Source organism: Lagenorhynchus albirostris, chromosome 13, assembly GCF_949774975.1.
Source record: "Lagenorhynchus albirostris chromosome 13, mLagAlb1.1, whole genome shotgun sequence".
NCBI classification, from domain to species: Eukaryota; Metazoa; Chordata; class Mammalia; order Artiodactyla; family Delphinidae; genus Lagenorhynchus; species Lagenorhynchus albirostris.
Genome location: NC_083107.1, coordinates 63764147 through 63792121, shown reverse-complemented (window position 1 = coordinate 63792121; position 27975 = coordinate 63764147). Strand labels below are relative to the sequence as shown.

Below are 27975 nucleotides of genomic sequence, written 5' to 3'. Positions count from 1 at the left end.
TTGGTAGTGTGAGACTTTTTTATGTTGTAGAGAAGAAAATAATATTATCTTTGGTCCCATCCTTCATTATGGCAAAAATCTTTCTAACTGGTAACCTAGGTAGCTAACATAATTATACAAAAATAGTGTGGTATCATCAGACTAAAGGTCTGATTTTCTAACTGAGCTAAGTGAATGGAATTTGCAGACCTAGAGTGCCGTTTTTGCTGCTTTTCTTAATGTATATCCTGTTCACATAACATGCAGTATAATTTCTTAAAAATTAAACTTCTGCATGAAATGTATTAATGAACCACTACAAAAATTTAATTGCGGATAGAGGATAACTGAGTTTCAGTTAACAGGAGCTCTTTATTTTTCTACTTGGTTACCTGGAAAAAAAAATTCTTTAAAATCTTTCACCAAGAAAAAATGACACTTCAAACTTTTAAATTTTGTACCAGCAAAACATGCATGTAGGGAGCTTCCCTGGTGGCTCAGTGGTTGGGAGTCCACCTGCTAATGCAGGGGACACAGGTTCGTGCCCTGGTCCGGGAAGATCCCACATGCCGCGGAGCAGCTAAGCCCATGCGCCACAACTACTGGGCCTGTGCTCTAGAGCCCATGAGCCACAACTGCTGAAGCCCACACACCTAGAGCCCGTGCTCCGCAACGAGAAGCCACCACAATGAGAAGCCTGCGCATTGCAACGAAGAGTAGCCCCCACTCGCCGCAACTAGAGAAAGCCCACGCGCAGCAATGAAGACCCAACGCAGCCAAAAATAAATAAATTAGTTAATTTTTTTTAAATTGAAAAAAAAAACATGCACATAAAGATCATAATGACTGTTCACAGAGATCATTTCATTTTTTATTTTATCTTTACAGTGACCCTGGGCAGTTAACTATATTTTAAAGCTATTTTACTGACAAACACTAAAGAGAGTTTTGTATTATGGTTTGAATGTGCCTCTTCGTCAAGATTCCTCATGATATCTTTTGTTTTTTTATATATGTGTAGAATACAGCCTCTGTTACAAAAAGAAGCCAGCAAAGACATACATGTTATAACATCCCTACTTTCCTATCAAGGTTTGGCACCTTGAGAATTCACTTTCCACTTCACAGAAAGAGGGGAAAATCTACTCTTTTCCAGCCTGTCAAAACTTAAATGTATTTCTTTTCATATTTTCATCAGACTAGAACTCTAATAAAGTGAACAGTATAGTCCAATTTCCTGTAAAGTTTATACCCACAGAAATTGGTCTAAATTTATTTTTAACACTGTTTCAAGATGCAAAGCTTCCCCCTCCCCCCTCCTCTCTACCTGATCCCCAACTGTATTTAAAAACAAAAACAAAACCCAGGATACTCTGAGAAGAGGATGGTCAAGGCAAATTACATTCTGTTTACATATCACTTTTAGGATGTGTTTTAGTGCTTCATCAGGATTTGGAGTTATGACTTTAAAAATAATGTGTAGGTGTTCCCCAGCTCAGAACATTTTTGCATTATTTTTGTCTCTTTTTCTCTCAGTAAGAAATAAGGCAGGTGGGGGGGATGCCTTGACTGTGGGGGATTCCCTGGGATGTCCTGGCCACATCTGCACCTGGGGGCTCAGGGGAAAAATAGGTAAGGGTAAATAGAGTACATCTATTTAGTGTAGGTTTTTCTTTTTTTTTTTAAAGGAAGAAAGCAAGTACTAGTTTACTAATTATGTTTATGTATATTATTGTATTGCCTTGTTTTCTTCTTATTATTTCTCATTTGTTACTTTTTTTTTCTTTCTAAAAGCCAGGAATACACAAAAGGCATGCAGTTTTTTCCCTCCAAATGAAAATTTAACATAGCACAATTTTGTCATATTAGATAAAGAAAAGATAGATTCTCTATGTAATTTGCAGGTCTCTGGATGATAATTGTGGTTACATGTAATGATTTACATTGATATTATTTCTTCTGTATATGTTATACTTACAATTTTTAGCTTTTTTGGATGAAAGAAATTAAAACGTTTTGCCCAAATCTAAAGAGGAAGTTTACTTTTACTGGTTGGAATAATCCAATTAAGAGTATCTTATCTTGGGCTTCCCTGGTGGCGCAGTGGTTGAGAGTCCGCCTGCCGATGCAGGGGATGCGGGTTCGTGCCCCGGTCCAGGAGGATCCCACATGCCGCGGAGCGGCTGGGCCCATGAGCCATGGCCGCTGAGCCTGCGCGTCCGGAGCCTGTGCTCAGCGACGGGAGAGGCCACAGCAGTGAGAGGCCCGCGTACCGCAAAAAAAAAAAAAAAAAGTATCCTATCTTGAGGACAATGCTTAAACCCAACTAATTTTGATCTCAAAATTCAAAGAATGATAGAGATTATATAGGTTAACTGACTCTCCCCTCCAAGCCTGAAACCTTCTATAAGAGGAACTAGGAAAATATCATGAAGAAGCTGAAAAGGCAGATCATTTACTTTGCTTTTATCTAATTTGTGTTTTAGAAGCTTGCGCTTATATTCAGATAGGTGATATCTGGCCTGGTCACAAGAGCATCACTGATTTGTTCATTTAACGGATGTTTATTGAATGTTCATGAGAGCATAACAAGAAAATTAGGACTTTTTCTAAGGGACTGACAGATTATGGGGGAAACAATAACTAGGCAGTTTTAATAACACAGTACCTGGCATATTGGAAGTTTAAAACATTACTGGAGGATCAACCCAGATTTGGAAGCCCAAAGAATACATAAGAATTGGCTAAATAAAGAGGAGCAGGGGCCTGATGTACCAGGCTGTGTGAAGAATGTTGGAGTGAAAGAAAGCATCAAGTATTCAGCGAAATGTAGAGAATAAAGAAGTTTTGTGTGCCTGGGTGTCCTTCGGGTGAGAAATAGGGGTGGGAAATGAGGCTAGAGAGGAAAGCAGGGGCTTGAAGAACTTCATAGTTACCTACTCTTAAATGTGATGAGCCATTGAAAGGATTTCAGCAGAGATCTAATCAGATCTGCATTATAAAAGGATTGTCTTGCAGTGTATCTGAATGGTTAGGGTGGGAGTTAGAACAAGACTAAATTGCCATGGAAGAGATTTTCATCCTTTCTATCTTGACAGTTGAGCTGTTTGTGTCCTCTCCCATCCTGCCATTCTGGGGACTGAGGATTTGAGTCTATTAGCATTCTTGCTCTAAAATTATGGACTTAAAAGAAAGTTAGTTCCTAGGTAGAAATACTGTCTATGTTTCAGATGTTTGACTTTAAAAAAGAAATAGTATAACTCAGGCTTTAAATTACTTATTAACTACATTATTCTGCCTATGTGTTAGTATCAGTGACTGCGGATTTATCCCTGGAGATCTCCTTCAATAAAGTGTAAGTGCTATCGAATAAATGGTTTTCGGAGCATGGTTTCCTTTGTTAACATACCAGAATCTGAAGTCTGTAATCCTACGCAGAAGTTCTCCAGTACTAATCCTACTAGGTTATTTTACTGAAGACAGAAAACAGTCATCTATTGGCTTGACAGAGGCTCAGAATCATTAGCAGAGAATCTAAAATCTTTTATATTAAGGTTTAGGAATGACAGGGTGAGACTACATTCATTTTCATACAGTTCTTCTCTTTCCTTAAAGCTGTCATCCAGCCAAAATTGTATATGTGGAAAACTTATATGACAGTAAGTAGGCTTTAGATTTAATTTTTCTAGAGCCTTTTGTCTATATTATTTTAGAATTCATCTTAAAAGAGTATCATGTGATAATGGGATTTTTATTAATCGGATCAAAATAAACCAAACCATTTTCATGGTTGAAAACTGAAGGAAATTTTTCTTGGTAGAAATTCTTTGTCAGAGTGAAGAGCCTCAGCATTTATGAGGAGGAACTTTCAAACCTTATACCACCCATGCTTTTGCTAGAATCTTTCTTTAGATCAGATTTTCTTTTTTAACCAAACATTTTATTTAAAGAGGAAACTTCACATTACTAACATATCAGACGGACCAGTATCATTTGCCATAAATAGAAGATAAGTCTATAAGTGAATAAACTAAATTTAAAAAATTAGTGTCTGGGACTTCCCTGGTGGTCCAGTGGTAAAGAATCCACCTTACAAGGCAGGGGATGCGGGTTTGATCCCTGGTCAGAGAACTAACATCCCACATGCTGCAGGGCAACTGGGCCTGTGCGCCACAACTACTGAGCTCGTGCACCTCAACTAGAGAGCCCACGTGCTGCAAACTACAGAGCCCAAGCACTCTGGAACCCATGCGCCACAACTACAGAGCCCATGCGTCCTGGAGCCTTTGCGCCACAACTAGAGAGAAGCCCACACGCCACAACTAGAGAGAAGCCCACACACCACAACGAGGAGCCCAAGTGCCGCCATGAAAGATCCTGCGTGCCTCAACAAAGATCTCATGTGCTGCAACTGAGACCTGATGCAGCCAAAAATAAATAAATAATAAATAAATATTTAAAAAAAAAAAGTTAGTGTCTGACTCCAGACCCCTTTTGTGTTTTAATAAGGAAGATTTAACAATGCTAAGAAATTACCAAAGGCTTACTGAGACCTTTCTTTTCATTGGAAAGAGACTAGTTTTCTCACTCTTCAATTCAGTTAACTAATACCATGTCTAATTATCACTTAATGTTTTCTCACGCTTTGGGAAACTTTATTAATAGGATATATCAAGTCCTCTAAAAGTAATGGCATTTTGCAAATATAAACTAACAAAATTAAAAAGGAGAAGAAATGGGATGATGTATGTCCATTGACTGTCTTACTCTCCTTCCCCCTTTTATCTGTGCTTAATTGGGAGAAACGAAAGTTAGCAGAAGCCAGACTAGCCTTGCTTTTGTTTTAATGTGGCTACAATTTAGAGTGGTATTTTGATTCTCATCCTCACTCTCCTATGGATGAGGATTAGTTTGGTGACAGATAATTACAATATTCTGATGGGATTGGTATTAGTGTAAACCAGAGCACTATTCAAGGAATAAATGTATATACTTCTAGTTTATTATGTTCATCTTTCCTGGCAAGACTAACCTGTTGACATGGCAAGGTGGCACCTAGGAGTGATTTATTGTGATTTAGTCTGTCTTTAAAAAGTTGTTAAATATTTACTGTACAAATTGCATTAAGAACTTCCTAAAGATGATGATATTTTAATATTCTTTTACTCATGATTCTATATTTTACTGTCTACCACCTCTCCTAATAAGTCCTCTCAAGATTCACAATTTGCAATAACTGCTTAGAGTTAATTTGAGTCTAATGGTTAACATAAATAAACTGATGAATATTGCTGTTGGCTGATTATTAGTAAACATTTAAAGATAAGTCAGGGAAACATTCCTAACTAAAGACTAGGCAAAAGTGTATTGCTTCAAAATAGAGAATTTTTACATTCAGCACTTTCCAACTTTTGTCTGAAACAGATAACATTTAGATAATTAATTATGAGGACTATTTCAGAAATTAATTTTTTTCTAAGTATATAATAGCATGTTTTGTACACTGGTTTTATACCATTTTGAAAACATACCTTAAATGTACCTATAATGTTAAATGTAATTTTCTACTTAGGCCATTTTCTAACATCATCTATCACTTAAAATTTAAACAAAATTGGGACATTTCATGATGCTATCATATGGAAATTTTGTACTTTTTTCTTGCATAGTTTTTGAAAACTTTATTACCATAAATGTTCCGTTTTTCAGGTGCCCTCAGTATAGCAATATTGACACTTTTCTTTCTTACCGAATGCAGAAAAAAAAGTTTTTCATTTATTTTATCCAAAAAGCCTTACTTTCTGTTTTTTTTTTAGTTTTATAATTTGATGATTTTTGTGTTTAATACTTTTAATTTTTATATCTACAAGCAGTGGAAGAAATAGTTCCCTAGGGGCCAAAAGAGAGAGGCTGGGGCAGGGGGCGAGGGGGAGCGCATGTGAGAATGACACCCTGATACAAAAGTAGGAGGTAAAGGATGTATAAAGGTGTAAGCAGTGTTTGTTAGACACATGCCAAAGACAGCCTGTGATTAGATGTTTACTGCACATAAGTCCAAGGTCACTACCACTTAATTTTATGCCAGTTATGAGAGATCAAAATCTGGTAAAAATGGGGCTTCCCTGGTGGCGCAGTGGTTGAGAGTCCGCCTGCCAATGCATGGGACACGGGTTTGTGCCCCGGTCTGGGAAGATCCCACATGCTGCGGAGCGACTAGGCCCGTCAGCCATGGCCGCTGAGCCTGCGGGTCCGGAGCCTGTGCTCTGCAACGGGAGAGGCCACAACAGTGAGAGGCCCGCCTACTGCAAAAAAAAAAAATCTGGTAAAAATGAATTTTTCTAACTGTCAGATTAATGACTTAGGCAGATAAAAGACAAAAGTATTTTCTGAATTCCTTTTGTTCTGTCAGTTTGAAATAATTTTGATTAGTATAATATTTATGTTCCAGCCTCTATGTTTTTATTGATTTCCCTTCTTGTTTCTGAAGAATAAGCCAAACTGCTTTAAATGTGGGAAAAGTTATAATAAATATATAGTAGCATATAGCTGTGTAAAAAATACAAGGAATAATATTATAACCTAACTTTTGTGTAGGATATAGAGTTTCAGAAGTTCTTAGATGTGTATTACTAGTTTTTTTTGCTCTGTGTGGTAGACAAGAAAATATTCTTGTTCTACAAAGAATGAAACTATTACTTAGAATTTAACATTTAAAAACTTACTAATAGGTAATAAATCTGGGATTTAGCTCCCCACTTTCCTGATGCCTGTAGTGTTCATTATCAAAAACAACATTTATGAAGAAAGAGGGACTTCCCTGGTGGTTCAGTGGGTAGGACTCCATGCTCCCAAGGCCGGGAGCCTGGGTTCAATCCCTGGTCAGGGAGCTAAATCGCACATGCAGCGACTAAAGATCCTGCATGCCGCGGCTAAGACCCAGCACAGCCAAATAAATAATTAAAAAAAAAAAAAAAAGACAAGTTGATTGACCCATAGTCCAGATACTTCTATTTTTATACCCCATTGCTACCTTTTACCAAAATTGTTCATTGATCACTAAGGTGACATGTAATGGCTAGACTTCAGCTTTAGCTGATTCCTGAAAAACACTTAGATCAAGTACCAAAGTACAACTTATTCTATTATTTAAGTGATTAACAAACATAAACTCATTAAAAATTATAAATTGACTTAATACTTCTACCTCAGTAGCATAACATGTAAAATGATTATTTATTCCTTGTCAGATTACATTAGATGAGCTTTATGTTTCAAGATGGTTTCCACTGTCTTACTTCTGACAAAATCTCAAGCAATCTTAATTGCTGAATTTGAAGTCTCTTGCTAAGTAAGATTTAGTTTGTAAATCTTTCTGGGCAGTTCACGATAAGTAACCTGTCCCATAATATCTACAGGGTTTTAGAACTATAAGGAATGCTCTTAAGAGTTCAGATAGTTCATATCCCCCTTTTTATAAATGATGAAAACAAGGTCCATAAATACTGTGATTTGTTCCAAGGTCTCGTGCTTAGTGGCAGAGAGCTATGATAAGACCTCAAATTTCCTAATGTCCCAATCAAGTATATTTATTTACTAAATTGAACTTAACTTCCAAAGAACAATTGGATTTATGCGTCAGTGAATAATTAGAAATCGAAGTGTGAACTTATTTCTGATTTGGCTTTGGAAAGTTAGGATACATAAATATTTTTAATGTTGACAAGTAACATTTTTTAATTGAAAATTTTGCTTTTGATAATTAAAAAAGTATATATAAGAATGCAGGTTCTACAGAATTTTTCTTATATCTTCTTTTGCTTATCTTTTTTCACTCCCCTGAAGAATTTTTTTAACACTATGATAAGATGTTAAAAGGCAGCATATTTCGTTAGATATGCATAGCCATTCGAGTTGTGCCTAAGTAATAATTACTAGATCACTAAGGTAACCTAAGTAAGGTAAACTGTGTTTTGTGGTCTGTAGAACATGAGCTGGTAGCAACTTCATGTAATTATCACTTAAATGAGGATTAAGTCAGCTTTACCCATTTGATTTTTTTTTTTTTTGCTCAAAAGAATCAATAAAAACATTTCCTCTGAAAATTTCTTAGTTATTGATGTATGTATTTTTCCTTTACTGTCTTTTCAAGCTGATTTGGTGTCTACTTGCATAGACTAGGGTGGTGTGTTGGAGATATAATTATTTTCTCTATGTTGCTGGAGAAGCCTCTTCCCACCCCGCTAAACACCCTCTTGTTTTCCATCTCCTGAATTTTGTTACTATCTTAGTATGTCCTATATTTGTAATATCTTTAACTCCCTTGTCAAGAAGAAATTAAAGAGTTTATTAGCAAAACTCGATATTTAAATAACAAATAGAAAAAACAACTCCTGCCTGTTTATGACCAGTTGTCGATCAGCATTTTATTTTAGATTCTTAAAAAAGAAAGAACTTGAAAGCAACTCTGTCACCTCCATTAATAAAGGGATTTGTGGCATCAGGTAGCGTAATACTTTAAACCTTTATATATGTATTGTTTCCACTTGAAATATAATTATCTAGTGTGAAAATTCATTTTGTTGCCCACAGAATAATCACAGTGTGAAAATGTGAGCCCTTCAGATTTTAAGTACCATTCTTGGTGAAATTCATCTGCTGGCCATTTCAACCTGTGTTATCTCAAAATGAAGTCACAGTACAGCCATAGTAGTTTGGTTTCACTTTTGAGTAAGTGTGGCACTTCGTAGCCTCCTTGGAGTTGGAGCAAAGGCAGATATTTTGTCCTTGATCTTTTGTGCAGACTTTTCCTGCTCGACTCCAGTAGACAAATAATCATATTTTGTATATTTAGTTATTTGATAGCTTCACCAGAAGTTTGAAAAAGGCACTTGCCGCCAATCACATAATCTTAATTGCTAATAAGGACGTGACACAAATGACTCTGTTGAGTGTAAGGTGTTCTCAACATTGAACTTCTCTTTAATAGCATTATTAAAGTAAGCAGGCCTTGATTGCCCTTTCCCTTAGCTATCCCAAAGTGTCTTCCGGTGCAAAGTTCATCAGTTTTTAAAATAACTGAATTGTCTTGTAGAAATACCCAATTCATTTTTATCCAACTAAGCAATAAGATTAGTTGATTTACTTCTTAAACGGCATATTTTCTATCGAACTCTCTTGTTTTAACTCCTTTAAGTTAGTTCCTTTAGGGCTTCAGTTGAGAAAGAATTTCAGTTCCAGTCCTCCTACATTTGTTTTCATTGGAAAAACATTTCCTATCTTTTCTTTTTCCTCTGTTTCTCAAACCTACAAAGTGAAAAAGGCCTGATTTCTTAGACAAGAAGCATTTGTTGCAACCATATATATATACTTTTTAAGTTTCTTTTTGTGATGACCTTGAACAAGTTCAGTGGTTTGTCAACCTTTTTTACTTGGTGGTGGAGACAGCAGTGCCAACATTTATTTTAATATCTCTTAGCCCCAGTTGGATTGTCCCCTGGTGAAGCATATTACTTGTGGCAACTCCATTCCACAGCAGTACACAGTACCGTATTTGTCCTGTGATGTTTAATCTGACTGGAAAACTATTATGTTTTTATCTAATCTAAAAATCAAGGTTTTATTTTCAAAGGCTTCTCATACCTCTGTTTTGAATATTCCCTTCTCTCCTATTGCTCATTTATGCTTCATGTAAGACAAAGAAGATTTTATTTTCTACTTTCATTTAAATCATATTGAAAACTAAAACCAGTACTTCCATTTGGAAAGAATTTAAGTAAAAACAAAAGGGAATCTAAAGTTTAAAACTAAGCTTTAAAATAAGCATGGAAAACATTCATCTTACAAAGGTCTTATCCCATTTAGTGGTGCATTTCAAAAATTATTTTCGTGTTTTCTATAGACATTAGAAGCAAATAATTCTCCACAGTAATATTTTTAAAAATCTTTCTGCTTACTTTTACTTTTACTTTTTTTTAAACTATAATTCCTGGCAAAGAGCTTTAGAACTGTGGATATGGTGCATTGTTTTATAGGTAAATATAGAAGTTTCATTCTCTTGTAGTTTTAGAATCTTCCTCTAAGACACTAATTCTTAATACTTCTGAATCTGGACATTTCAGCACGTGGTGTCCTGATTACTTCTTCAATGTGGTTCTGCTTTTTAAATGTTTATTTCAACAGTTTGATAGTTTTGACTTTAGAATTAGGAGTGCAGGGGATTGAAGTGGTCTTTCCTAATGTCCAACCAAGAAGATAGTTGTATTAAGCTGTTTTTAGTTTATAGATTATAAGAGAACATAATTCTGATATCTTGTAGTCATACAAATATCCAACTTAATGTGGGTGGTAGAATTAGAAGAAGCAGTTCAATATAACTGAATGTTGAGTTATGGGTTTCTTTTTTCTTTTTGTTTTCACAAGAAAGATTTGCCCATTCTGCTCACATCCTAGTTTAGATTATATGTCACAGAGCCAAAATTTGCTTAATTTATTAGCTGTGTCGTTGGAATTCACAGCATAGTGGAAAATGTTTGCAGATAATTCTGTGCAATAGTAGAAACTTCAGTTGATTCCTCGTATTTCTTCAGGGCAGTGATCACAACCAGATTCAACGTATGCACAAAGCAGCGGATACCATGGTAGCGGCCGTCGCTGATTGCTTTTACCATGTTGGATCCATTGTCAGTCTCAAAGACCTACTTCCAGCTAGGTGCCTTGAACTCAAATAGCTTTTCACACAGACTTCAGGATGTGAGCTAAGGTATGGCCTTTTTTCATGAGCTGGGCCTACATATGGGTTGACAGTAACCTGCAGCTTTTATAGAAAAGAGACTGCTGTCTGTAGTTTAATGTCAGACAATGACTAGTTGTAGTCATCATCAGGCAGGTAGTGTGTGTTCTTCATATATTTGAAGTACTTTTACCTTTTGAAGATTATTCCTTTTTCTGCTGTATGTTTTTTCAAAAAGACTATCCACATAAAAAATTCTCGTTAGAACCTGCTGTAAAGGTCTAATTATGTCTGCTTTATGATTCAGCCATTATCTTCAAGATGTATGTGATTATTTCTTTTACGCATTTGGTGTAAAAAATGCTGTTTTTAAAATTTCTGTGGATCTTTTTGCAAAATTCTTAAACATTTTTAAAATTTTGTGGTCAAAAATAACAAAAATTTTTATCCTAACTATTTGCAGTATTTTAATAATAGAGATTTCTCCTACTAATCATCTTTTAAAAACTGGAGTTAGGAAATTGGTATTCATGAATAGGGCTTGAAATTTAGAATCAGTAGTTTTCTGAGGGTAACTTGCTCTAAATTGCATTGAGGCAGTTTACTCTCCATGCCAGAGGTTCTTGTTTCTTCAAGGAGAAAATACCCTAATTCTGGAAAAATGAGCTTCACTCCTGTAATCTTCCTTCTCTGCTTGGCAAGATATGTTTCTTTAAGTGACATCTTTATTGAGAATATAATGGATCAACTGACTAATCATAGATTTAGGAAACCATCTTTATTTTATTATGGCTATAACCATAACTCTTCTGTTTTCTCAAACTACTTACTGTTGTTTTCCTATTGTTCAGTGGCCCTTCTAATTAAGAATTTTTTTAAGCCCCAGGAAGAGAATCATTTGAAACTGGGGAGAGAGAGAGTCTTTATAAATTCAGAGGGGGTACTATCAATCAACTTAAGTGTTTTTTCTTGACTCTCAGTGTTTCACAAAGTTTGTGAACAGCCATTGGTAAATGCAGAATTTGAGAATCTGTTTGATCTTGTCTACCAGAATCATATCTTTATTTAAAAAATTGTCAGACTCACTATTAAACTGTAGTCTCAGCTTAACTTCATAGCTATAAAAGATGCAGTATGTTATTTGATTCTAGCAGTAAAATGTCTATTTCAGTCTTAAAACATTCATTCGCTATATTCTCCTCACTTACATATGCAAACATATATGTTCGTATACATGTTCACACACAGAGGTTGATGCCTAATATGATACACAGCAAAACATCTACCAAGTGGTTCCTGAGTAGCAAATGAGAGTTGGCCATGTGTTCTCTGCGACTCCTACATATACATCAGGGAAGATAAGAAGAGAGGGTAGGAGAAAAAGCAGTAACCCAGTGACACATTACGGTTCTTAAGTTAAATCCTCTTGCCAGGTGAGGTGGTGTATGAGGTGGTATAAAAATATCTGTGGATGCTAGATTTTCACACAGTGTGGGAGCCAATTCAAGACTCATGCATAACACTAAATCCGGTTACCCTTGTTATCCATCTGAGTGGCTCTTCTTAATTTACCTCTTATTATCTACCTAAAGTTAAGCACTGAATTGCTTCTGAGCAGATTTTTGTCTTTGTGATAAAGAACAGTTTATTTGGACATAGATTGCATGATATTATTTTGTTAAAGACTCTTCTATCTTCTGTCAGTCTTTTTATAGTTCTCTAAGGCTCCATGCCCACTTTGTGAAATGTTGTTTTAATATTATAGCCATGTCCTTTTGTTAGTAGCTGTACAAACTAGAAAGATGAATGATGCGTAGTTTAGATCATACCTTAGCATAAACATTTTAAACGCTTTTATTTATATGTGATTTCAGTTTGTTTTAAATTATCTATTTAATGAATTAACAAAGATGTAGATTTTTAGTATCTAAGAAGTAGTGTAATGATGATGTGAGTAAAACATGCTGAGAGTTGAAATAGAAAAAAGGAAATTGATACTTAGTTGCTGTTTTTAGTGAACCTTGTTAATAAAATGCTACTGCATTCACCTAGAAAATTTAATTTGAGTCTATATTAGACCCTGAATAGGGAATACAGAAGAATATCTTTAAAATGATTATGCCCTAAAACTTAACGTTTAAATAAAGATTCAGTGTATAGAAGCACATTATATTAAGTTACCTAGTAGTGAACCTGCACTTTATTCTGGAATTTTTCTTTTTTCCCCCCCCTTAGAAATTAATATACTCTAAGTGAAATACAAATAGTATTAAACTGAAAAACCACGTATGGATCTTTGATTCCCAAGTCTTAGAAGGCAGAGGATCTTTTACTTTTAGATATAGAAGTGATTTCTCTACTTCTAGGTACATAGTTACTGTAAGTATGTTTTTAAAGGTGTGGATCGAAGGACATACCAGGTATTGGGGTCTTTTTACAGTATGACATTTCTACAGTGTTTTTAACTCTTGTCTGTTTTTGCATATGAAGAGACAACCTACCGGAAACTTTGGTTATTATGCTAGGCATTATCCTATGGCTTCAAAATGAATCTAATTTAAACTACTCCTGGTATATATCATGTGTATGTCAAATGAAATGCAGACTATCGTGTTGATTTTTAAACTGTTACTGATTTATGGAAGTATTTATTTTTCAAAACTAAAATCTTAATTTTCCTTGCATTTCTTTCCATATTAAAAAAAACTTTTCAGATCTAAAAGGGAAAATGTTAAAACAGGAGTAAAACCAGATGCATCTGATCAAGAGCCAGAAGGACTTACTCTTTTGGTGCCAGACATTCAGAGGACTGCTGAGATTGTTTATGCAGCCACTACCAGTTTGCGGCAAGCAAATCAAGGTACAGCACTATTCTTTTTATGCTCCTTTTCTTTTGTTACAAAGATGTTTCATTTACTACTGAAAACCGCCTTCTCTTCCCTCTATGTTAATGGTTTTCTAGCAAGTTATTTACTTAAAGATTCTGTTCTATGTCAGGTTTTCAAGCTAATTATGTATAGTCTCTAATTTTAAAATATTTATCCCTACTGTGTATGATTTCTAAGACTGTTGGTAGGCTGACAGCATGCATTATAAATTTCTTTTCCCACTGAAAGTTATGAAATTGAAAAATGCAATTGTATTAGAAAACAGTACATTAATAGTGTGTAAGAATTCAGTTAAAATTGGCATTTTCACATATTAGCAATGGAAGAAATAAATGATTCTTCATCATCTATTGCTTTATTTCTGCTGTTTTTGCCTGAATAGATGAAATCTAATTAGCATTTTAAGAATTTAAGCTTTAAAATTGATAAGATTTTTAGCCCTATTAGTTATTTTTATGAAATAGAAAGAACTCTTTTAATTTTAAAATGGTACAATAGGAAGATAATTATGAAGAGTTTGGTAATTTTTCAGAATTCAAATTCTGAACTCTAGAAGTTAATAGTTTTTTTGTTTTACTCTTCGAAAATGTATACTTATGTTATTTATCTTGAAATATTAAATAACAGAAAAAAAACTAGGTGAATATTCAAAGAAGGTGGCTATGAAACCCAAACCTTTATCAGTATTGAAATCACTTGAAGAAAAATACGTGGCTGTCATGAAGAAATTACAGTTTGGTAAGTTGAAATTGTACTCTTTATTTCTTCAGCTCTCATTTTACATTTTTTAATAGTGCTATTGAAATGTGTTCTAGTAAAATTAAAGAATTTCAAACTTGCTTTTACCATGAATTATTCATATACTCTATATATGTGTGTACGTATGTTTATATATACACACATGCAAAAATTTTTATCATCTTTCTATCTCTGAATTTATATCTGTGTTGTTTATAGTTATGTTTGGAAATCATGATTCAGTAGAAACCAGGAAAAAAACAAAGCCAAATGTCTAACAAACAGGCAGAAAGTGGTTTTCTTTCTTTACCCCTCCATGTCTGCATATCCTTGCCTGAAGGAAGCCAAGACCTGGGACTTTGAACCAAGTCTGTTACTCTTACCATTTTAGAATTCCAAGGGATATACCTTTGGAAAATGTAGCCTTTCCCATTCCAAAACTCTTGACAAGTAAGGACTGATGAAAAGATCATATAAGCACCCTTCATAAGGTGCTGGTTTATGAATAAACACTAGAATTCCAAATTTTGATGACCATTATTAACTATTATTGTATGTCCCTCTTTTTCATTCTTGAGAACCAGCCCAAAGGACATTGACTATATTAAAAAGAACACCAAAGTAGGAGTCCAAAAAAAATGTAGATTTATGTCATAACTGTCAGAGTCATAGGCCAGAGCCTTTGATTAATGTTAGTCAGCCAGGAGACTTCTCTCATATCACTTAAAATCACAAACTCTGCCAGTTGGACGTGACTTTAAATGTAATTGAGTTTTGCTATCCATTGACTTTTAGAATAATTTAGAAAAAATAACGGGTTTTCTGTTGTGTTGTTTTTTAGTAAACTGCGTTTTCTAACTTATGTATCAAATATTTTCTCATATCACGATTCTTATACAACTTGATATTTATTGACTGCCTAATTTTTTTATAAGCCTAATTATTTTTTTAAAGTACTTTATATATTTTAAAAAAAATTTTTTTGGCTGCGCTGGGTCTTTGTTGCTCCATGCGGGCTGTCTCTAGTTGTGGTGAGCAGGGGCTAGAACGTGGGCTCAGTAATTGTGGTGCACAGGCTTAGTTGCCCCTCGGCATGTGGGATCTTCCCAGACCAGGGCTTGAACCCGTGTGCCCTGCATTGGCAGGTGGATTTTTAATGACTGGACCACCAGGGAAGTCCTTGACTGCCTAATATTCTCATATAAAGTACTGTCATTTGTTTAACCAATAACTAGACCTTTAGGTTGTTTCCAGTTTTTTAGTAACGTCTGCAACATCTCAGTGGGCATTATTGCGTATAAATATTTGTACACCTCCAGGATTATTTCCATAGGACAAATTAATAGAAGAGGAATTGCTGAATCAAGCAGTATGTAGGTTTTTAGCAACTAGCCATTATCTTTGATTGTATATTTTAATAAAATTTTGGTATTAGAAGACCCTGTTTTCTTATAGATATATGATATAAAAATTTCCTCCAGGCGTGGGGATAAGCTCATGTATGTATCTGGTGGATTGCTGTTTATAAAACTCAAAGGAAATTTATCCCTGTATTATATGAAAGGCAGCAGAGTTGAGCAGATGAAATAACTCTGCTTTACAACTTTACTGATAGAAACTGCTCAGAAGTCTTGTTGAGACATAGTACATTTGTAGTGCACAGACCCATGACACTGTTTATAGGTCTTCCCCTTTTTTCTGGATTATAAACTTCTTGAGGCAGATATATTTTCCTGTTTATTATTTAACTGAAAGAGCCTAGCCTAGGACCTAGCACTTAGTAAGTTCTTGGTAAAATTTACTGCATTAATGATAATTATAATGTAGTTTTCATGTTTTTCTGTATATTTAGAATTGTATGAACACAAGATCAGAAGTTACCATTGTTTCTTTGTATTTGCCCTTGTATCAGTAGGTGGTTTTAATTTAGTTTTATAAGATATTTAAATATCTTTGTTTTCATCCATTGGTGGGGTAGGGTTAATCTGAATTAGAGATGTAGTTCAAATCCACTTTTTTTTCTTTCTATTTTGTATGGACATATAGCTTATAAGTAAATCATAACTTTAAGTCCTTCCAAATCTGCCTGAATAAATGGTTAAGAATTAACCCATTACTTTTATTCTGTCAAAGTACTTCAGAGATTTCCCTAATAATCCTCTTTTATCCTATTAACTTAAATTTCAAAAGTAATACAGAAATAAACTTCAGCCTGTCACTTCTGTTTTCTGATTCCAAATGCAAATATATAAAGACTTATTCTCTTTTTAAAAATGAAATACAGTGAAATACCTTTTGGCATTTCATATTCTGAAATATTTTGGCAAAAAACATTATATACCATTCATTTTATCTACTACTTTGCATTGTGATTTAAATGCTTGATGTTATATAATCTACCTGCATGTCCAAATTGTAAATTTAAGTTGATTTCTTCCTTTGCTTCCATGACATATTCCATCGCTCTAGCAGCATTAACACACATATGTAGGTATTACGTAAACATTTATAGTTTGCTCTTCTTCCACATTGCAGACCTCTCCATTTTGTGGGGGAAGAAGGATTAGTGATTTGTTTATTTGTAATTTTTTGTTATTATGACAGCTATCCTCCATTCTGGTTCTTTTTTTTTTTTTTCAGTGTTTTTTTTTTTTCTTTTCTTTTAGATACGTTTGAGATGGTTTCTGAAGATGAAGATGGGAAATTGGGTTTTAAAGTAACCTACCACTACATGTCTCAGGTGAAAAATGCAAATGATGCTAACAGTGCTGCCAGAGCCCGCCGCCTTGCACAGGAAGCTGTGACGCTGTCAACCTCACTGCCTCTTTCATCGTCCTCTAGTGTTTTTGTGCGCTGTGATGAGGAGCGACTTGACATCATGAAGGTAGAAAAAACAACTTTTTTTCCTATTTCCCTGGCTAATCCAGTTATTCAAGTATTCATATAAAGCACTAGAAATAACATGAATTTAAATAAATTTAATAAAAATTCTGTTAACCATTTTGGACATCAGTGAAGGGAGTCCTTTTTTTTTTTTTGCGGTACATGGGCTTCTCACTGTTGTGGCCTCTCCCGTTGCGGAGCACAGGCTCCAGACGCACAGGCTCAGTGGCCATGGCTCACGGGCCCAGCTGCTTTGCAGCATGTAGGATCTTCCCGGACCAGGGCACGAACCCGTGTCCCCTGCATCGGCAGGCGGACTCTCAACCACTGCGCCACCAGGGAAGCCCAAGGGAGTCCTTTTCTAATGTTAGTTCAGAGTATGTGGATGAGAGTACTATTCAAAATAAAGATTTAGAAGAAAATACCAAGATACCTTCCCTGAACAAAGGCTGTGTGCAGCCTGTCATAGTTTTAGAACATACTATGAAAGGATTTAATGCTGGTCAGTTGAAAAAAAGTTACAGGACTTCTTCCTTGTAAATCCAGAATACTTCTCTCATGTTTTATACTATCAGTCTTCAAAATTTTTTCTCTTTTTCTTTTCTAGGAAATTTATGTATTTACAGACTCATATGATTTAAGTAATGGTAGTACAATAATAAATAAAACCAGCAGCTTTATGTTTTAACACTGTGGTGATCTGCCCTTAAATTCCAAGAGACGCTGCAGCTAGTAATTTTTAAAGATTTGATAGCTGGGGTGGGAGGAACCTTTCTTTACTTGATTTAATTCATGGATTAAATATTGCGTCTTCTTTAGATACACAGCTAAAACTATTGACCCATTGATTTGAATAAGGTTTTTTGCTTGTTTGCTTTTTTGTTTTGCTCTTTTGGATAAATTTTCAGTAGAAATCTCATAGACTTTGCCTATTGACCACACTTTTCCTTGTTACAAACAGTAGAGTTGATTATTGTATGATTGTCTAGGGAAGTATTTTATTGCTACATAGACCACACAAGTTCAAACTTGTGACTGTTAAGCATTATGCTGTACCTCACATAAAGGATCCCAACTTGGAGCCCCAAAATGTAAATCAGACTTGTCACAGAATGGGACTCTAGTACCACTTGCCTCCACGCACAGCTGTTCAGGACCCGAGGCTTTGCTGCTTATGTCTTGTACACTAAATATCTGTTGATTGACTCAAACATAATTCATTAAATAATTCTGACACTCACTGTTGGGTTCTCTGCTATTTTTTGGACTACCAGTAACCCTAAGGGAAACATCACACCTACTGTTGTTTCAGAACCTTTTTATCATAAGTTGTTAGGTGAAAACATTTATTCCTCTTACCTACTTGTCTCATTATCCCAGAAGAAAATATTTAAAAGTAAGCTATTAAATATTTAATATTTTATTATTAAGGAAGTCTTGGACTTCCTTGGTGGCACAGTGGTTAAGAATCCACCTGCCAATGCAGGGGACACAGGTTCGAGCCCTGGTCCGGGAAGATCCCACATGCCGTGGAGCATCTAAGCCTGTGTGCCACAACTACTGAGCCTGTGCTCTAGAGCCTGCGAGCCACAACTACTGAGCCTATGTGCCACAACTACTAAAGCCCGCATGCCTAGAGCCATGCTCTGTCTGCATCAAGAGAAGCCACCGCAACGAAGAGTAGCCCCTGCTCGCCTCAACTAGAGAGCGCCCGTGCACAGCAATGAAGACCCAACGCAGCCAAAAATAAATAAATAAAATAAATTTATTTTTTAAATGTTAATTTTTTAAAAAGTAAGGTATTTCTTAAAATATTAACTTGAAGATTTGAAGCAGAAAGTTACTCTCATACCTTTGAGATATGATAATGAATATACCTAGAATCTCAAATTGTTGACAGTAATGTAGAGATCATGAAGGAAAGCTCTTAGAAAAAAATAATTTAATATTTTAAAAGGTATTTGCTGTTAAGGTAAGCTTTCCTGCTGCCAATTGGGCATCTCTCTATTAAAAGCCCATTTTCACCAAAGCCAAATCACTTTAATTGTAATTTAAAACTGTTTCCTAGTCCTGTGTATGTTTTTAACTTCATTTTTAACACATTTTGGTAGAGATGTATATAGGATGTAAGAAGATTGTTCTTATTTCATGTTGAATTGTTTTTCTAAATAGTAGCATTTAGGAATAGTAACACAGGCTTTTGTGTTTGTATGTGCATACTAGGTTCTGATAACTGGTCCAGCAGACACTCCTTATGCAAATGGCTGCTTTGAGTTTGATGTCTATTTTCCTCAAGATTATCCCAGTTCACCTCCTCTTGTGAATCTAGAGACTACTGGTGGTCATAGTGTGCGATTCAATCCAAACCTTTATAATGATGGCAAGGTAATGTAATTGCAGTCTTTTGTTTCTAATGCCAAAGTATTGTAACCCAAAGTTTCTTTGTAATTTGAACAGAAATTTTGTTTTAGTTATCATCTTTTCAAAAGTACATGAGTTTCTTTGTGCTTCTTTTCCCTGTATGCAAAGATTAGCCTGAGGAATGAGAGAGAAGGAACCAAAAATGGCAGAAACACAACAGTGTTACAAAGCACTTATAGTCTTAAGGGGTTATTGTGAGGGACTAACTTATTCAACACATTCCTTGGCCAGCTGAGAGCTGTCTCCACTCAGAAGATAATAGAGCCAGATGCCTGTCTTTGCCATTCACCTTTCTTTACTTTCTTTTTACTTTGTGTTTTTTTTTTTTTTTTTTTTTTTTTTTGCGGTACGCGGGCCTCTCACTGTGTGGCCTCTCCCGTTGCGGAGCACAGGCTCTGGACGCGCAGGCTCAGCAGCCATGGCTCAAGGGCCCAGCCGCTTCGCGGCTTGTGGGATCTTCCCGGACCGGGGCACGAACCCGCGTCCCCTGCATCGGCAGGCGGACTCTCAACCACTGCGCCACCAGGGAAGCCCCTGTTTACTTTCTATATCTTCAATTCCAGTTATCTTTTCACAATTACCTGAAGATACTATCCATGTTTTCATTGGTACCATTGTGTACCATTATTTTTAAAGTTTAATTTGTGTTAAAATGTTTTATATTTTCTTGTAAGTAGGAAGATGTATTCCTGTCTCCACAAAAATAGTTAACAAAGAGGTATAATAAAAATCATTTCATATGGCAATAAACCATTAAAAATTAGATTTAAAAGAATAATCATCACCTTTCAAAGTAATTTTGGACAGTTTGATGAAATTTCAATAGTAAATTCCATGCTGAGAGTATTTAATGTTTAAAAATTACTAGAAGGTCAGAAGAAATTTCTCGATTTCATAAGCAGACTCTTTGATGATGTGAGAATAATAGATGCTTGAAGTTGATCTGGTTTATTAAAGATGGCCCAAGTTTTCCCTTGGTTTTGTCTTCCTATTTTTAAAAAGTGCAGCCTGCCTCCGATCTGTGCTTACAAGTTATCATTTTGTCTTCACCATAAGCTCAAATCACAAAATTGGAATTCCTTTTCTGGGTTTATTGTAGGATACTTAACCAGAGGTAAACCTTAGTTTGTTGGGGAAAGCAAAGAACAGGTCTTTTATAACTGAGCAAATTAGACAAAGTAGCAATGTTGACTTTATTCAAGAGAGAGTCTGGAACTTGAATAGAGTTTAAGTGTAGATATTAAGAATTACTTAAGAAATTACTTCCTTGGACTTCCCTGGTGGCATAGTGGTTAAGAATCTGCCTGCCAATGCAGGGGACCTGGGTTCAAGCCCTGGTCTGGGAAGATCCCACATGCCGCAGAGCAACTAAGCCTGTGCACCACAACTACTGAGCCTGCGCTCTAGATCCCACAAGCCACAACTACTGAGCCCACATGCCACAACTTCTAGAGCCCGTGCTCTGCAACAAGAGAAGCCACCGCAGTGAGAAGCCTGCACACCACAACGAAGAGTAGCCCCTCCCCCACTCGCTGCAACTAGAGAAAGCCCACGTGCAACAACGAAGACCCAGTGCAGCCAAAAATAAATTAATTAATTAATTTTTAAAAAAATAGAAATTACTTCCTTAAGACTTACTGGTATAGGGAAGAGGTTTAGAGTTTGAGATTCCAGTACCCTGAATTGTATAGTCTGTTCTATTATACATTGGGACTAACATTTAACCTTGGGATCTAGATCTGTAGTTAGGGAGAAGATCCCTGCCATTGGTAGTCATAGGGATGCTCTAAAAACCAGGTGGGATGGTATGTATGATAGTGCTTCAAACAATAATTCACAAAACTGTTCAGATACAAGTTTTTTAAAATTATTAATGAATTGATCTACTAAACAAATTGATGTATTTTGCATTATTGTTTTCACAGAGAATAGCAAGGAGATGGACTTCTCTGCTTTTTTAAGGACCACTTATTTTCCAAATCTGTTGCCCATTACATGAAATTATTAGTTTACAAGTACAGATAACATGTCCCTGGTTCTCTTTTTCCTGGAGTGACTGTTGACCTGTGTTTGGCAGATGCTTTGAGTTCATTCTTGCTCTTTGAGTGAACAGATAACTAATGCGTCTTCAAATTTGTTCTGAGGAACTCTGGGGATCCTCAGGACCCTTCAGGGAATCTGCAGGGTCCTCCCCTTTCCCACTTGATGTTTGCGTGAGGCCAGATTTTATTCATACATTTCAACCAAAGCAATATATAACAACAAATCGAATGTAGAGGCAGGTATGGAATCAAGATCTCTTCTATTGGGCTTCCCTGGTGGCGCAGTGGTTGAGAGTCCACCTGCCGATGCAGGGGACACGGATTCACGCCCCAGTCCGGTAAGATCCCACATGCCGCGGAGCGGCTGGGCCTGTGAGCCATGGCCACTGAGCCTGCACATCCGGAGCCTGTGCTCCGCAATGCGAGAGGCCACAACAGTGAGAGGCCTGCGTACCACAAAAAAAAAAAAAAAAAAAAAAAGATCTCTTCTATTAAGCTATAACCCATTTTCAAAATTTACAGAATTTTGAAAGAGATGTTCTTAAATGTAAAACAATACCACTTTTCCTCACCAAAAAATATTTTGTTGTTGTTTGGAAAAGAGTTATTTTTCATTAAAAAATATGTTATTTGTATTAATGTGTAATAGCTGCTAACTCACTTTTCATTATGAAGAAATTGTAATGCCACACAGATCTGGATCACATTTGAAGATACCAATTTGTTTTAACAGACCAACCCTTAGGGTTTTCTGGGGGTACATAAAACTGAGATACTTTGACATAATAACATTTCAATTTTATTTCTAGTTCCGGCAGATTACTTTTAAAAAGCACTCCTTTCAATTCTGTTTATACTTTTCCCCCTTCTTCCTCAGGTTTGTTTAAGCATCTTAAATACATGGCATGGAAGACCAGAAGAGAAGTGGAATCCTCAGACCTCAAGCTTTTTGCAAGTAAACAAATTTCTCTTACAATTTCACTTAGAAAATAAGGAACCATCTTGGTTTAAGAACATTTTTTTTTAGCGACCAAGAATAAACATAGTAAACCATAAAAAATAAAAAGCTAGATTGATAGGAAGTACATACTAAACAGCTTATAGGTGAGCAGTTAGTACAATGGAGTTATAGCTCATTTTGAGTTTAGAATCTTAAGTTAGGACATTAGAATTTTCTTTTTGTCAAAATTCCCTTTTAAAAAATCCCTAACTTGCCTTAAAGTACACTCTGGTGCAACAAGATCAGGCAAGACAGATTAGCCTCTTCCATCTCCCAGTCACGATAAGGCTCAAACTCAGGTGAGTAGAATTTAATAACTACTAGTGTTACATACCTCTCCACACATGATATGGTTCTTCTGTAATCTAGTTAATAATGGGACTCGGTGCTTCCCTGGTGGCGCAGTGGTTAAGAATCCACCTGCCAGTGCAGGTGACATGGGTTCGACCCCTGGTCCGGGAAGATACTGCGTGCTGCGGAGCAACTAAGCCTGTATGCCACAACTACTGAGCCTGTGCTCTAGAGCCCGTGGGCCACAACTACTGAGCCCGCGCTCCTAGAGCCCGTGCTCTGCAACAAGAGAAGCCACCACAATGAGAAGCCCTCCCACCGCAATGAAGAATAGCCCCCAACTTGCTGCAACTAGAGAAAGCCCACATGCAACAACGAAGACGCAACACAGCCAAAAATAAATAAATTTTAAAATAAAAATTAAAAAATAATGGGTCTCATCTGAGGTTTAGAAGTACTGTCCTGGAATTCATAAAACTTGGGATTTGCCATTCTTATTTGGCAGAGCACTTAGCACACATGTTTCATAGTGTTGAATTTTTTAAGTTAATTTTCACAAGCCATTTGAGTACATAAAATAAAATGTTATATAGTATCCCATCAAATTTTCTTTGCTGATGCTTTATCTTAATAGTTCAGAATTCCAGCAAAGAGACAGACATATTAATAATAGTAATTAACTTTGTTGCTTGATCATTGAGGAAACAGAAATAAACCACTGTTGGTGCATGATAGTTTAAACTCACATTTGCAGTTTAGTGTTTATTTTAAGAAAGACCACCATAAATCATGCCCAGGTAAGCCTGTTAAAGTTGACCTACCTTGAAAGGATTCTTTTCCTACATTCTTATATTGAATTAGGTAAAAGAGATATGAAAAATCATTCTTTAGGATGTGACTTTTTTAGGTTCTCTGAAAAGACCTTGCAGCAGCCCTGTGAATTAAATAGTACTGTAATGTAAGTTTTTCCTTTGTGCTAATATGGAGACTCAAGAAGAACAGAGATTATATGATTCATGCAAAGTAACTAAGGAAGTTCCTTAGTTACTTTGTTCCACCAAGTAACTATAATACTTCTTCATTTGAGAAATGATTATGTAGGGGGAGGGGTAAATTAGGAGTTTGGGATTAGCAGCTATAGGCTACTATATATAAAATAGATAAACAACAAGTTCCTACTGTATAGCACAGGAATCTATATTCAGTATCTTGTAATAACCTATAATGGAAAAGAATATGAAAAGAATATATGTATTCGCTTTGCTGTACACCAGAAACTAACACAACATTGTAAATCAACTATACTTCAATTTAAAAAACTAAAACAGAAATGATTGTCAATTCTAGTTCAAAAACCTTAAAATATTTGTCTACATGTATGTTACTCTTGTCAACAGAAGCTATTTTTATGATCAGTTTTACTCTGAAAGGAAACTCAGAGATACCCTGTTTTTCATGAAGTAAATTAGACTTACCTGAGAAGTGGAATCAATTTTTGAAATTTTTGTTGGATTTATGTAGTTTTAAAAATAAATTTACAGTTTTCAAAATTTTTTAGTTTAAAATTGGATTTGCTTTTAACTTTTATATTATCTGTATGTCTAATATATACCAAAAATCCTGTGAAATAAAGAAACTTATTCTGAAGTGTTTAAATTTTACAACTTTGAAACCTTACTACACATAAAGTATGATATTTTCCCTTTAGGGTTTTTGTCATATACATAGTTTACATAGTCATAATTAACATAGTAGATAATTATTTGTATATTGCTTTGTTCACCTAACAGTAGAGCATATCCATCTTCCCTGTTTACAATTTTATAATTTGTAAATGCTATGTGATAATCTTTTGAGTTCATATAGTATCATTGAACTATTTCGCCACTGTTGACTAAATATTTCACTTTTATTATTTTAGTTTTACAAATAATACCATTATTATATGACTTTCTCTACAATTTAGATAGCTTACTGAATATAGATTTCCAGATCTGTGACAAAATTGACTTGAGCAAGAACAAGAGAGGCTGTATCTTTTCTGTGGCAAGAGTGAATCGCCTTGTTTTGTCCAGATCTTAGGGGAAAACTTTCAGTCTTCCCCCATTGAGTGTGATAATAGCTGTGGATTTTTCATAAATTCCCTTCATCGTGTTGAGGACATTCCCCTCTACTAGTTTCTTGAGTATTTTTAACATGAACAGATGTTGGATTTTGTCAAATGCTTTTTCTGCATCTATTGAAATGATTGTATTATTCTTATTTTTTATTCTATTATTATGATATATTAATTTTTTGATATAAACCAACTTTGCTTTCCTGGGATAAAGCTCAGTTGGTCATGGTGTGTAATTCTTTTTGTATGTAACTGGATTGTTTGCTAGTGTGTGTATATATATATGTGTGTGTGTGTATATATATATATATATATATATATATATATAGGCCATGCTGAGCGGCTTGCAGGATCTTAGTTCCCCAACCAGGGATTGAACCCTGGCCCAGGCAGTGAAAGCGCCAAGTCCTAACCACTGGACCGCCAGGGAAGTCCCAGTTTGCTAGTATTTTTCTTAAGGATTTTTGTATCCATATTTCTAAGAAATATTGGCCTGTAGTTTTTTTTGTGTTATACTGCTTTATAAACATCATACTAGAAACAAATGCATCTAGTCAGGAACACATTGCCCTTTGTTGTCTATTAGATTCATTCTTCAGAGGCAGACTACAGAGCCTTAGGAAAAATTACTTAATTTCTTTACTTTCTAAATTTTATTTATTCTTGGCTGCGTGGGGGTCTTTGTTGCTGTGCACAGGCTTTCACTAGTTGTGGCGAGCGGGAGCTACTCTTCGTTGCAGTGCACAGGCTTCTCATTGTGGTGGCTTCTCTTGTTGCGGAACACAGGCTCTAGGTGCACGGGCTTCAGTAGTTGTGGCACACAGGCTCAGTAATTGTGGCTCGTGGGCTCTAGCGTGCAGGCTCAGTAGTTGTGGCGCACGGGCTTAGTTGCTCCATGGCATGTGGGATCTTCCCGAACCAGGGCGCTCACCCATGTCCCCTGCTTTGGCAGACGGATTCTTAATCACTGTGCCAAAAGGGAATTCCCATATGTGACTGGTTTTTAATGTTGCTGTAATCTACCTAAAATACATATTAATGCGTTATGAATAGTTTGTTCCAGTTGGATGTTAATAAAGATGTCATGTGCAAGAGGAGTTAAACATATTTAATGTCATATAATCAACCATTTATAAATATATTTATAATATAATAATATATAAATACTACCATTTTTCTTAAGATGGAAAGTTCTGGAAATCAGCCACTGATTATAGTTCTACTCAATAGCAGCATAATTTTCCGTAGAGGAGGATGCTTACTATTTTGAAAGGCTAAAAGCATTTTTAACTAAGACTGGTTTCTTTCCATTACCCTAAACAAGTTACTAGTTTGTATAACATAGTTTCTTGTTGCAAATTAATATTTTGGATTGTATACTCTGTACTTTCCTGTGTTTGAAATACCTATAATGAAAATTTTTAACATACCAGACCAGGTCAAAGAATTAAATCTTCTGACAAGTTATAATTTGAAAATAAAGGCATTCATAGGAGGCAAGATTGCTGACTGGTTATGGCCTGGTAGGGTTAAAATTTTTGTTTGACACAGACAGTGAAAGGAAGCTGTTATATATGGTTCTTGATTTAGTCAGCCTCTGAATAAAATATAATGAGAACATCTTGCAGTTTTGTGGGTGCTAACATAAAGCTAAAGAGGAGAGGGACTGTAAATTCAGCCTATGAATAAAAGCTTTTTTGACTCTTGACTTTATGAAAATGTCAAAGAACTGACTAAGAATCGGTGAACTTCCACTTTGGAATGCAAATATATTCTGTTTATTATTAAGTATAACTTATATATAGCATATCATGGTACGTAATAGATATTTTTCTGTTAATTACCGACTCATTTTCAACTCATTCTAAGAAAACACTTTAGCCAGATGTGGCTATGATAAATATTGGGTTTTTTTGGTTTGTTTTTTGGTTTGATCCAGGGAGCTCTTTTAATTAAGTTTTGTTGGTCAAAATGGAACTCATGCTGACTGCTTTTTTGCATATCCCTATTACATAAGTTAAAATTTATTGGTTTTAGAGTTGAGGTGATTTTGTTTTGCATTTTGCTACCTTCTGGATGTATGCTGTCATTTTCACTCCACGAAAGAATAGCTATTGTGTATTAATTACACGTATGAGCCCTATTGTTTTACACCTCTCAACCCCTTATTTAATTCTCAGAGTCATCCTATAATGTAAGTAGGTATTATTTCTATTTACAGACGACCAAAAAATGGATTCTGAGGGGATAAAGTTATTCTGCCTACCTTGGTCTCTCTGACTTCAAAATATAGTGTTTCTCAGAGTTAGATAAATCCTATTAATTTAGAATATTGAAAATCAAATCCTTTTAAAAGAGAGAAATCCTCTTCCCAAGGATTTATTTACTGGTTTTTCATGAGAGTGTTTTATGGGCTACAATAAAGTGTGCTGTGGAATAAAATGAGTAAGTAGGTCAGATAATTCAAGGCTCCAGAAATTCCATAAAATGAATATTTTGACTCCTAAATAGCTGAGTTCACCAAAGAAAAATAAAGTGGCACTTATATATTTCCTAAAAGGTACATGTTTAAAAAGTAAATAGAAGATGCCCGTAAAAAGTAAATAATAATGTCACCCAGTGAGAAAAGAGCACGTGTTATAAATTATTCTTTGAATTTAATTCCAAGAAATATCGATCTCTGCTAATTTATTTGTTATCAAATGCAGATGTTATAGTTCAATTTTTTTAGCAGACAATATTAAACTCAAATTTATTTCTCAAATATAGTTTTCTTTGTTCTGTATACAAAGCATCTATTTTTCATTTCCTGTATATAGTTTAGCTCTTTTAAAAAACCAGATGTGTTATGAATCTGAAGTAGTTTGTAAATTGTTTGAATCTCCAGC

The 27975-nt window shown here is 35.3% G+C and overlaps 1 protein-coding gene across 1 annotated transcript in view; it reads left to right on the top strand.

Annotated features, from left to right (window-relative positions):
- The window catches only part of BIRC6 (baculoviral IAP repeat containing 6), a 238594-nt gene that overhangs the window by 197523 nt on the left and 13096 nt on the right, over positions 1–27975 (top strand). Inside the window, exons 67-71 of the mRNA XM_060168808.1 lie at positions 13423–13568; positions 14224–14334; positions 17001–17218; positions 19441–19602; positions 22558–22635. Coding sequence (XP_060024791.1) covers positions 13423–13568; positions 14224–14334; positions 17001–17218; positions 19441–19602; positions 22558–22635 — 715 coding nt within the window. The remainder of the gene's footprint in view (positions 1–13422; positions 13569–14223; positions 14335–17000; positions 17219–19440; positions 19603–22557; positions 22636–27975) is intronic.